At 34.9% G+C, this 13,549-nt stretch overlaps 1 protein-coding gene across 1 annotated transcript in view; it reads right to left on the bottom strand.

Moving 5' to 3' along the window:
• MAN2A1 (mannosidase, alpha, class 2A, member 1) overlaps positions 1 to 13,549 on the bottom strand; it is a 162,313-nt gene that overhangs the window by 134,765 nt on the left and 13,999 nt on the right. Inside the window, exon 3 of the mRNA XM_011998208.1 lies at positions 12,276 to 12,420. Coding sequence (XP_011853598.1) covers positions 12,276 to 12,420 — 145 coding nt within the window. The remainder of the gene's footprint in view (positions 1 to 12,275; positions 12,421 to 13,549) is intronic.

Here is a 13,549-nt window from a genome sequence, read left to right as displayed (position 1 = left end):
TTTTCCTATATTTTCCAAATATCCTGGAAATTTTATCTAAAATTAATTGCAATTTGGCTATAAGAAACATAAAATTTTTTAACACCAACAGGTCCAAACATAGCACCACAAGGCAGACTACTAAGATGGCCAAGCAAAAGCATACACAGCCACCTAATTGCACCTACTGGTGGCAGGCAAAGTAGACTCCCTAAAAAATAACCTGTTCCTATCTAAAAAACCTTATAGGGAGAAGTTTCTATATATCCCAGCTGAACTATTGGTCTATTGTTTCCAAACTTACATGTGAGAGAATTAAAAATAAGGGGGTCCAAATGGCTGTTTCTTATCTGTATATAGTTCAATTAATATGTATACTGTATTTGCTGGCAAAAAAATAAATAAAAAACAAAAGCCTGCCAGGGCAGAGAAGACAAAACTATTCTGATGATGTGAATATGAGCTTTTGAAAAGAGCACTGCAGCTATGACTTATTTGTTCCTCTTGCTTTAATTGAAATCTACTCATTCATCCTACAATTACTTACTGAGCACCTACAATGTGGCAAGTATGAAGCTATGGGACCAAACAGAAATACACTGTCAAATAGTCTTTATAGGACTTTCTTCATCTGGGGCACTTTTAACCTGGTTTGACACCGAAGAACACTTCCTGGATACTTCAGTTTTTTCCACATTTAACTAAAAAAGCCTGTGTCTATTTTTAAAACCTCAAAGATATTTCATTAAATAGTGGTCTGCAAAGAATCCCACCTAGCTTCACCAAAGTACTAACCTGGAGCACTGCCCCCAGAGCACTGAGCCAGGATCCACCTCTGGATTCCCAGGGAATAGCCCAGAAAACTCAATCAACCATTAAACAGGATGCCCTAACTCCCGGATGACCATACTAACACCACCAAGTTAAAAAACATCAAGTGCTCAGAACTGATATCATCATCAGTCTTTAATTGCCCTTTCCCATATCTGTACAATTAAACTAGGTAAAGGGGAAATAAAAAATATTCTGAACACCTAATTTGTAAAGCAGACAATTAAAACACTTACATAAACTGCTCCACATTTTAAACATATATTGGTTACCCAAAATTTCAGTTTCCACTGAATTCACCCTATGCCCTTGTTATGGACAGATCTGTGTCATATGCCGAAGTCTCACTACCTCAGAAGGTGACTGCATTTGGAGACAGGTCTTTAAAGAGGTAATTAAGGTAAAATGTGGTCATGAAGATAGGCCCTAATCCTATATAACTATTGATGTACTTATAAGAAAAGGAGATTAGAACACAGATACACAAGGAAGACCATGCAAAAACACAAGGAGAAAACAGCCATCAACAAGCCAAGGAGAAACGACCTCAAAAGAAACCAACTCTGCCAACACCTTGATCTTGGACACTAGACTCCAGAACTGTGAAAAAACAAATTTCTGTTGTTTAAGCCACTTAGTCTGGTACTTTGCTATGGCAGCCCTAGCAAACTTCTTCAGTCCTAGAACAAATCAGCATCATTACCATCCAAGAAATAAAGATTGCAATGTGGGAAGAATTTATTTTATCAAATACCAACATAATATTTAACTGAACATACCCTATCTACCTACTTATTGCCAAACTGAGCTAAATTCAAATGTACGTAACTAAATCTATTTCTGTACCATGCTTTTATTATACACGTGCAACAAGGACCATGTAAATGAAATGGTTCTGTTAGAATTATCGTCTTTAAGATATCACATAATACCTTTTACCTAAATTTTAAGGTTCAAACTAATTCCTAATTATCTGGCTACTAGCTAAAGAACTATAAATAGTGAAATGCCTCCAAATTAATTTGATACTAAAACTCCAGTAATCTAGCATAAAAGGCAAATTTTTAAGGGTTAGTCTTTATGAAGATTGATAAGTAAAAGTTTTTTTGTGTGTTTTTTATTAATCACAACAATTTATTTTCAACATTTATAATCTGTGATGAATGAACTAAGGCCATTTCAAAAAAGAGTTTATCATGGGAGTTTTCATAGAGGAATCACAGTGACTGATTAGTCCATTTTGCCTGCAGCACTTCATTCACCCCTCAACAATCATAAGGAAAATACGGTAAAGACATTCACGTGAGCCAAAATACAAGCTCAGAGATGTCAACCTGAAAGCCTTCCATAAAACTCATACTAATATCACCACCATACAGCATAATTAATGAAGAATGAACTGAAAGATAGCCTCTTGCAGCTTTCAGTACTGAGTAATATAACAGTAAATTAGCTTTTATTGTTTTTATACAATAGAGTAATCAAGTATTCCCTTTTACACTGAATTGGTTCTTTCGTTTTCAAAATTACTGTAAAAACTACAATTGTATATTATCATGAGACCAACCAGAAATATAGTATTTTACAAAAAGTGGTAGGGGATGAATTTTCATGACATAAAATTATATTCCTACCTCTAGATTTAATAATCTTAGGACACTGAGTTGCAAACTGATTTACTTAAGTGGTCAATTCACAGCTTTTTTTCTTTCTGTTGAATATACTTGAAAATTGAACCAGGACTAGAACAGCATTAAGAATACCTTTCAATTTATTATTTTCCATTCTAACACTATTACTACCCATAAAAAAGCTAATAGCTATTTTAAATAAGTGGGGAAATATTTAAAACAAAGAGTGCATAATTACAAGTTCCACAAAGCAAGCATAAACCCAAATTCGATACCACTATTTAATTATTTTTTTTAAGTTCTAAAATAAAAAACAGCTAATAAAGCTGGAAACTCTATTGCCTATATTCAATGTCTATAAACAATTAAGTACCTAGTAACTGTTCACAGACAAATCACAATTTAATTTTTAAATTTTGAGCTCCCAGCCATAGGTTGGAAATCTAGAGACTATGCGGAGTTCTGATGCTCTTACAGGAACATTTAGTTTTATTAGGTCCAAGGGCACATAGTAAGTACCACCATGAGGACCTGGGCAAGAGGTACCTGGCCCTGAGCCCTGGACTTTAAAAGGACCTCCCTATTCTTCTGACTACACCCCTTTCAATTGGATAAATCCACAGGACAAACTGACCCAGAGCCTGCCCTGCCCTTCTGAGTACCAGGGTCCAGAAATCTGTCTAAACAGCTCCAAACTGGAAGCCTACTGGGACTCTTGTAAGTCTTTCCCCATCAGGGCACTTAACCCTAACAAATGGGAACCTCTCTAGCCTAAACAGTGGCCAAGAGGCTGTAGTTTGTAGGGATGTAGACCTGGCACCAGGATCTCTTCAGGCAAGGTCCTTCCTGGTTTGGCACACGGCCAGGACGGGGAGGAGAAGGCAGTTGGCCTGCCCCACAGGCTAGCTCTCCCCAGAGCTACAGCAATCTAAACCTACATTTGGTCTTCCAGATCACTGAGCTACTTCTCCAGGCAAGAGGAGAAGACCTATTTTTCTTTAGTAATTTATTACTTTGATTTATAACTTTTAAATGTTTAAACACAGGGTATGTGGGCCTCTGTGTACTTTGCCCCAGATCTTGCAAATTTTAGAAGCAGGTCTGAGCACACACTGCCACTCAAACTTAATCTAGTATGTTTAAAATGCAAACATATAAAAGCAAGAGTTCAATAAGTACTTGATACGATGAATGAAAGGTATAGCCAAAAGCTCTGGGAAAAAAGTACAAATGCAAATTTATTACTTCAACTAGAAATGAAACTAAAGATAAAATGATACAACACTATTAGCTTTAATATGTTCCCTCTCTGTTCTGATACCTAATAATCATTGTCCAATATTTTTAAGTTTCCAAAATATTTACATTTTAAGAGGATCTGTCAGCCCTAGGATGATTAAAACACCCATCCCTAAGAAGGCACCCCGCTCCACAAAGTACTGTTACACTGCTATGGTTTTAATTGCTATAATGATTTTTTCTTTTATTTTTATTTTTATTAATAATGATTTTTAAAGTATATTAATTCCACTCAAAAGTTAAATAAGCACCAACCTTCAGGAAAACATGAGAAGTTTTTGAAAAAAAAAATTACATCCAGATAAATAATACATTGGTAATAAACAATTAACACATGCAACTTAAGCCTTAAGATTTTTTTCCATTTCAATGTGATAAATATTCTCAAATTTTAAAATAAAGTTCATTAAAAACAGAAATATCCTTTGTTCTAATAATTTATTCTCTTTTATTAAATTTTAGATTCAAGAGGTATATTTGCAGGTTTGTTCCATGGTATATTGCATGATGTTGAGGTTCGGGCTTCTATTGATCCCATCACCCAAACAGTGAACACAGTACCCAACAGGTAGTTTTTCAACCCTTTCCCCCTTCCCTCTCTCCCTCTTTTCAGAATCCTCAGTGTCTATTGTTCTCATCTAGCATTTAAGTTATTTTCTAGGAACAAATGACAAACAGGTTTCTTCCATCACTCGGTAATCCTTCAATATTCAACTGCAACTTCTAGTCATATACTTAAAGGGTAACATACAATCTTAAATGGTATTACTATTACTCAAATATGCTGCTGATTAATTTTAATTCCAACATTTCTATTATAAGTTAGGCTTGCTTTTCCTCCCTGATAAACTGTGAAAGAGTTTTAATTAATGTTCTGATTTATTCATTCAAACACGTACCTTGCATCTAATAAGGGCAAAGCAATAAAGCAAAGCTAAATGAAAACAGATTCTACAGTGAAAATATGAACAAAATGCCATGGAAATAAAGAAATGGTAAAGTCTTACCAAAAGAAAAGAAGAAAGATTCTTAGATTAGTCATCATCTGGAGAGAGAAAAAGGGTGGTAGTTCCAAATAGAGGGAAGAGCATATGGAAAAGACAGGAAGTTGAGTATGGCTGCATTGCAGGGTACATGATGCAAACATGGTGAGAAATAAATATAAAAATAGAAGTGGGAGACAGATTATTGAAAACCTTCTAAACCATTCCTGTTTCTTACAGAGAACTTTGGAGAGAGGACGTGAGGGTTTTCTGACCTGCGCTTTCAAAAATAACTGTACTAAGAGTGTGAAGACTAAGAAGGCAAAGTAGAAGGAAAGAAACAGAAAATGAGACCACTGCAAAATTCTGTAAAAAATGGTTATGGACTGCAGTGGAAATAAACAGAGGGAAATAAGAGGTCAAGGAGACAAAATGAAGAGAACTTAGTAATCGACTAAGTTTCCAAGAGAGGGTAAGCAGACAGTCACAGATGAAGTTAAGGATTCCTGAGACCTATGAGATTCGGAAAACCTAGAAACCTGCTGATGCCTCTAAATGATTTTGAACGCAGGTTTCCAAAATAATCTAACCTGTTTTTCCCAGTTGATTCAGTGTCATTTAATAGTTTTCTAAGCATATCAGCTTTAATTCAATGAGGTTGTTTGAGAAAGATCATTTTTTGAATCCATACGAAATTTTACCCCACACAAAAAAACCTATCTGCATTACTGTTTGGACAGCAGGCGTTTTGTTCATCCTGCAGCTGTATACATACAGTGTCCAACTGTGACCCCTTATTATATTGCTTTTCTAAGTGCCCCTTAGAAGACCTGCATACTTTGTTACCTCATAGCTGCAAAATTTAGGATAATTTCTAAATCTGTGCTAAAGCTTTTCCCCTCCCTTATTAATGATCCCATCTATGAGCATCTAACACTGACAATACTTCAGGCATAGTAAGTCTTCCCCAACAGAGCTTGGTTATTTGAAATAATGAGAAAACTATCTAAAATATGAGAGACACTGTGAGAAGGAAAAGTGACTTTCTTTGGTGGGTTCCTCTTAGGGTACATGAGGGGGCTACTTAGCTTTAGACAAATACTGGGCAAATTATCAAAGTTTCTAAAAGAAACCAACTTAAAGGCTGGAAAATATTGCCGAGTGTGGTGGCTCAAGTCTGTAATCCCAGCACTTTGGGAGACCAAGGCGGACGGATCACTGAGGTCAGGAGTTCAAGACCAGCCTGGCCAACATGGTGAAACGCCGTCTCTACTAAAAATACAAAAAAAATTAGCTGGGCACTGTGGCGTGTGCCTGTAATCCCAGCTACTCAGGTGGCTGAGGCAGGAGAATTGCTTGAACCTGGGAGGCAGAGGTTGCAGTGAACCAAGATCACGCCACTGCACTCCAGTCTGGGCAACAGAGCAAGACTCCATCTCAAAAAACAAAACAAAAGCTAGAAAATATTGCTTGTAAATCACTTTCTAATTGTAGAAAATGTGGTAATGAGGAAAACCACTCACCATTTCATGTACTAATGTAGTATTTAAGGACAGAGACATTCATTTCAATAAAGACAAACCAGAAAAATCAGAAGGAAAAGGAGGATAGGAGATACTGCAGTGAGATGTCCACTTTTGCAAGACAGTTGAAAAAAATCTTTTTTATGATTAATAATACTAAAGTAGTTGACATTTGGCTTGGAAATACTTAAAAGACTTTCCTCCTATATGCTCAGCCTGTGGTTTCAGAATTATCCACAAAAGGCAATATATTAAAAACTGTTACAAGTCCTGGTTCTAGAAAAAGATCACTTGATTTCAAACCTAGACCTGCCATGAACAGATCACTTATGCTCTCTCCTGCCACTTCTCCCATGAAGTGAGGGTAACTACAGGACTCTGTCATAAAGTTGCTGAAAGGAGTAATGGATGTGATATATGTAAAATGCCTAGAATAGTGCACAGAACATAATAATTCCCTAAGTGCTAGTAATTATTTGTATTACCAGGGCACTGGAGAGTTTTGAAGCACCCAGGCTTGAAAGATAGACAAAGGTAACTGAAATTAGGAGAAAGAGGAGCTATTTAATGATCATCTACATTTCTCAGCAGCTGCTTAACATATGTGCTCCTCAAAGAATAAAGTCCAATGAGAGACCAAACCATCTATTCTTCCTCTAAAAAGGAATCTCAACACACATATTTTAGAGATCTCTAAAAACAGAATTCTAGATAGCCATATAGAGCCATTTAACTCTTAAGTGCTACAATTTTCTTCACAATTAAGGTTGTCAGATAAAATGCAGAGTGAAGTTGAATTTGAATTTCAGATAAACAACAAATAAATGTTTAGTATAAGCATGCTGCATGTGATATTTGGGACACACACACGCACACAAACTATTCATTGTTATTGAAAATTCAAGTTTAACTGAGTATTTTATATTTTTGTTTGCTAAATCTGACAACTCTATTAACAATCCAAAGTCCAGATAAATGTGTTAAATTGGCTAATGCCTACAACACAAGAAGAAAAGGAACAGAATAATTTTAACTAAATAAAGTATCTTAAGAGGCAATAAAAAGACGTAAATGGAAAAAACACAGATTTTACAATCAGGCAATCCTGAGCTTCAATTCACCAACCTCTGAGAATGTATAATTAAATTAACTGACTTTGAACAAATTACTATACCCTAACTTAGCCTCACTGCCCTCACCTGTTAAATGTGGCTTAATTTACCACTTTTCAGGGTTAAAGAATTACACAAAGTAAAAAGTAACAAAGAGCTGTCACTCACCTGACGCGGGACAGGCAATAAATGCCAGATCTCAGTCGTTCCTCATACTATTTTAGCTCCAGAAACTAAAATTTCCCATTATGGCAGTCAAAACCAAAGAATCCACTTTATCCTGCAGTAGCTATACCAAATAAAGTAGTCCCCAAACAGTGTTCACATACAACTTCTCCTTCTGATGACCGTCTCATTCTGATCAGTAAAGTTCCGTTAGCAACCAGACTTCTAAGTCTCCACCACCTTTCATCAAGTTTGTCCAACCTGCGGCCCATGAGCTGCATGTGGCCCAGGATGGCTTTGAATGAGCCTCAATATGAATTTGTAAACTTTCTTAAAATATTATTAAATTTTTTTGCGATTTTATTTTTTAGCTCATCACCTATTGTTAGTGTTAGTGTATTTTATGTGTGGCCCAAGACAATTCTTATTCCAATGTGGCCCAGGGAAGCCAAAAGATTGGACACCCCTGATAGAGACATTAGCCAACTATGGCTGACCAGAACTATTTTCAAATTCTAACTATACTTGGAAATATCTGAAAACATTACACTGATTTCCTCATGTTTTTATTCTTTTTTTACAAACTTTTTTTAAAGGATACATAATTATCATAATACTAAATGCAAACATCTGTCTCCTAATTTTATACACAAAAAAAGCTGAACTGAGTCAATAAAAATTTCTGCAAAAGAATTGTAAATGCACAAAAGAAAATTATTTTCCAGTGTAACTCTTGGGCCTAGGTCTTCCTACTATTTTAGAGTCATACCACAAGTGGGATTATTTTCTAATGTTCATTTCACAAATTGCTTAACTAACAATATGCTGTCCAACCTTCCATTTAGTATACCTTATCTTCTCTTCACACACTGTGATTTATTTGAAGTAAAATTAACCAAATAGTTCAGCAGTTTAACTAGTGGGAAGCAAAGAATTAAGATTGTAGATACAAAAGTGCTGTAATTGTGTTTTAATCAGCTTATTAAATACAACATGAACATGTATCAATCAACTAACATTTAATTTCATGGTCTATGATTCAAAACTTTCAAAAGCATAACAGTACAAAGTTATCAGCATTTACTTCACAATTCTTTTCCAATTCAGTCTGTACTCATGTAAAACACTTAAATATTTTATGACAATTGTTACATGTTTTCAGACTGTAACATAATTTGGAATTTTATTAAGATACCAACATATTGTGAAATTTACCTTTTCTTGAGAGATATTACCAACTCAGTCCAAAAAGAAAGATATCTATATACAGAAAAACACAGCAACATAAATTCACAAAGTTGGGGAACTAAATACAACAATTTTTTAAAAATCTGTTTCAAATATTTCTATCCCCAATAGACAAAAATCCACCAGTGAAACAAACTACTAAGCTAAAGCTCGTTTTAAATTGTTGCTGCAGAAAATGCAAACAAATCTCTCTATAAATCTCATTTAGAAAGAACACTGCCTAACTTCACATTCATTTAGGAGTATTATACAAAGATTTCCCATTACAGAGTCACATTTTGACTTGGAGCGTATATGAACACATCTTTCTCTTTTTCCTCTATTAAAATGAATGGTTTTTCATGATGTGAATAACTCAGGTTTTCACAGAATAATTTAGTTTGCCAATATTTTACTTTTGTTAAGGAATAGTGAAAATTATTAAGTCAGTGGATTCTTCTCTCTAGCATTTTGCTTGACAGCAAAAATCACTGTAGTTTTAAAAGGTTTGTTTCTGACAATTATTTTTTCCAAGTGGAGAAGGGTGTGAGAGTCAGGGTCATTAACATCTTTTACTAAGACAAAAAGATTCAGCAATAACTAGGATACCGAAAGAGATTACAGTCAGGAATACTTATTAGGGATGTCTACTCAGGAGATGACCTACTAACTAAGCAGGAATAGTAATGCAAACAACAAAAAAAAAGTCTAAAAATCAAGAGCCATCTTGCCCTCAAAGAGCTTATTACGGCCTGTTTCTAGTATACAAAATTACAAAAGAGTAATTTAAATAAGTTTTTTGTTTATTTGTTTTAGAGTAGAAATAAGTAGCCATCAGGAAGGAGGGAACTTAAAAGAAAAGCCTAGGCCAAGGAATAAGTCAAATGTTTCATCCTAGTTTGAAGAGTCAGATTCATTAGCTCATTAACTTATTTAGCCAAACTCTTAATGACTCAGTACTATGTGCCAGTTATGATTCTAGGCATTCCCAACACAGCAGTGAATAAAACAAAGTTCTGGCCCTTAATGAGCTAACATTCTAGTGAGGAGACCAAGTAAAAGTGCTGTAAATGTTTACATCTGCGAAGACCTGCAAGTGCGGAGGTGTGTGTGTGTAGTATGAGTATGTGGCGGAGGGGCTTCGAGAAAGGTCAAAGAGGCCTTATCTTTTTGGCAATTATTCTATATGCCAAGTGTTCTGCTAGGCCACGAGGAGAGTGTGTTTAATAGGAAGCATATGTTCTTTGCCACTAGAATTTACTTTAGTGGGAGATCCAGGTAAATTGTCAGGAAAGTATTCTGGTGCCCCTTGTTAGCTGTGTAACCTGGTAACACCTTCATCGTGAATCACGGCACTAACCTTCATGGGTATGCACTAAATGTTTGTAAAACATCTGGCACTCTGCCTGGTAAACCATAGATTTTATTATTATAGTTAAAAGCCCATGTATGGAATAACAAGAAATGAGATTGGTGAGAATTAAAAATGGCAGAAAAAGGGACAGAATAAAGGTCTTTTAAAAAAATCAAGAAAAAGGAAGAAGTGGGCGTCATATGAGGAAGACTCACAAGACATACTTAGAAGTATATTTTTAAGCCTACAAGGAAGATTATACTATGGAATCACATCACTCTCCCAATTAAGTAACAAGAATTAAACTAAATGTGATTGGCAGAAAGCGAAGAGAGAACAATTTAGATATTACAAGTGGCTCTTTCACCATTTCACTCAATAATTGAATATTCAACAGTGATTGAGATTTATAGAGAAAAAAAATCTGCAGTGCCGTAAGCTGTCTAGAGCCTACATTAAGTGTGAGCACCTCACCTCACTGAGTGTGAGTCAAGTAATCAAAGATATGTGTTTTTCATATGCATCCCCTAAATGCAAATGTACTAACTAATCTGTACTCAAGTGAATAAATAGCAAAGAAATCTGGATTAGATGTAATTTTCATCACCTTTTATAATTACTTTATAACTAACCCTGGCTTAAGATGCTACTCCACCTGTATGATCTCCATTTTACAGATATACAAACCAATGTGCCCAAGGACACACAGGCAATACACAGCAGAGCCAAGATACCAGCCTCATTCTGCCTGGCTCCAAATCCCTGAAGTCTTTCCATGATGCCCAGCCTTCCCTGAGTTTGGATTTAAAAGGTACAGGCTAAGATTAAGGAGAAAGACAATCTAAAATATATATGAGGAAAACATAACACCAACAGGTATTTGTAGGAAAAGATAAAGACATTAAGATCAAAGATAGGGAAATCAAGTCAGAAGCTGATGTGCAGTAATTGCTCATCATAAATTTCCAGAATATTGATTTCATACACTTTACATGTCAGTGCATACTAAATATTGAAGTAGTCTAGAAATTCAAGCATTTCAATATCTAAGCTCACAGACGACATCTCACACCCAAAAGCAGCACACACACACAAAAAAAATGCTTCACTAAATCATGTGTCCAGACCTAAAGTAACATGTTTTATTGTCTTAGAAATAGAAAAATAGGAATATCTGCCAATAAACTAATGGGGAAAAAATGTAAGTAGAAGATAAATGAATGTTGGAAGCAAAGAAAAAAACCTTCAAATTATTAGGTTACTAGTGCTTCTGACAGTAATCATGAAATCAAGATATTAAGAAAAGTAACACACTCTTTCAAAATAAGTCTTTAGAAATACACCCCCCACTCAACCTCCACAAAAAACAAAAAACGCGGCAACTAAATTATCTGTGCCTGTGTACTCAAACCAACAAAGACGTATATCAAATCCTATGTTCCATTACAATCGAAACAATTTTCCCTAATCTTGGCGGGTGAGGGGGGAGCGGGAGGCGGGGAAATCTATGGCCCCTGTAAATAAACGCCATCATATGTAGTAACAATAATGACAGCAGCTACTGTTGTGCCATACATGATTCTTTTACTTTTCACCCTACTGAAACAGATACTATTATCCTCATTTTACCAGGGAAAAAATTTGGTCTCAGAGGGATAAAGTAACTTGCCTAAAGTTGCCTAACACTGATAAATACAGAGAGCTGAGACTCACATTCGTATGTGCCTGAAACCAATCAACACCAAGGTTCTTAAACCATTTAATACTGCTTCTCTATTTTAAAGATTCAAACTTTCCCATGAGTATTCTGCCTCTTTTAAAGGTAGACTTCATAGACATGAAATAATTCTCCCATGCAACATTTTACAAAAAGTTACTAAAATCAACAATCAGTCTCTTAAAAGTATATACCGTTTTTCTTCCAAAGGCAAGCCCTTCTTTTTTGTTTATTACCACTTCATACTGCACAGATACTATCCTTGAATGGCACATAAATTGATAAAATGAGAACACTAAAACATAATGACACATAAAAGGAATACATTAATGTTAAAAGTCAGAGAATAATGTCTCAAAAATTTGAGAAGTGGCCTCTACCAGACTCTCATTGAAAGACTCTAGGCCTAAAGGAACTTAATAACCTCCTGGTTTTTTTGAGGTGCAAATTTTACCTGGGTCGTTATGGGAATGAGGCACCACAAAGACTTGAAGGGGTTCAGTGTCCCATTCATTAGATTCATAAGTAATGTCAAATCCTTGCTTCCAAACTCCACCATCTGGATTGTCAAAAGAAATTAGACTGTAAACATCCAACATCTAAAAATGTAAAAGAAAAAAAATTAAAGTTTAACCATTATTAATTTAAATTTAATGTTGGTAAATATTTGCTCAAAATTATTCACTGCTATACTCTGCATATATATTTTATAAAATAAAACTATTTCGGTAGACATTAATTGAGGAGTTTAGAGTAGAAAATATTTCATCACCATTTAAAGGCTTGAAATGCTATTTGTGCTACAAAACTACCCTGATAAATAATCCCCTCCCATCTGCTTCTCATAAAAAATAAGTTCATTCTATTCCTTCTTCCTCTACTTTATTTCCAAAACAATTTAATAGAAATTTATAGAAAAAGAACCAAGAAAAAAATTTCTGATGAAATTTGATAATGACCAGATATTTCAGTATTTTCAAAAATAGTACTGAAAATGATATTTTACTTTGAGCTGTCTTTATTTTATAGTAAATCTCATGTATGTTAAAAATCTATACCTGAACAAAAATACACCTATCTACAGCTACTCTTCCACGTAGCATATGTTCTATCTACCTATTTTATCCTAGAAGTAAAACTACAACAGGGTCAACTAGGCATAATCATATAAAAATTGAGAAAATTTTTTAAATTGAGATTTAGTTTTTATGTATCCTAATGTTTTCTAGCTTTTCAATGCAGTATTCCTGCTGGCTAATAATGTTTGGATGCAAAGGAAAAAACAGTGGGAAAAAAAATCTAAAACTTTACTTTTGTTCTTCACAGTCTCTATAATATTAAATGTGACAACACAACCAAACAACCTTTTGTAAAATTTAAATTATGTTAAAACTAGATTACAAAACTCACATCCGAATATATAAATGAGTTACAAAAAAAATTTAAAGGCCAAACAAATTACATAAAAGTCAATACAAAGTATTTTAAGGCAATAATATTTCTCTCCCTATGGAATATATGACTTTAATAAATAAAATAAAATCTTCTCAAGGATGAGCCGACAAATCTTTGGAAATGAACTGGGTAGGAGGATGTCTTAGCAGTCTCTGTTTCTTCCTTCAGTCCTGCAGCTCTCCCAGTACCCTCCTGACTTGCTCTGCCTGACTTCCATGGTTGCTCTGCAACTCCTTTCTGTCCAGCCCAGATTTAGACCACACAACAAATATA

Source organism: Mandrillus leucophaeus, unplaced genomic scaffold (assembly GCF_000951045.1).
Source record: "Mandrillus leucophaeus isolate KB7577 unplaced genomic scaffold, Mleu.le_1.0 Scaffold560, whole genome shotgun sequence".
Taxonomy (NCBI): Eukaryota; Metazoa; Chordata; class Mammalia; order Primates; family Cercopithecidae; genus Mandrillus; species Mandrillus leucophaeus.
This window is presented reverse-complemented; position numbering and strand designations above follow the sequence as displayed.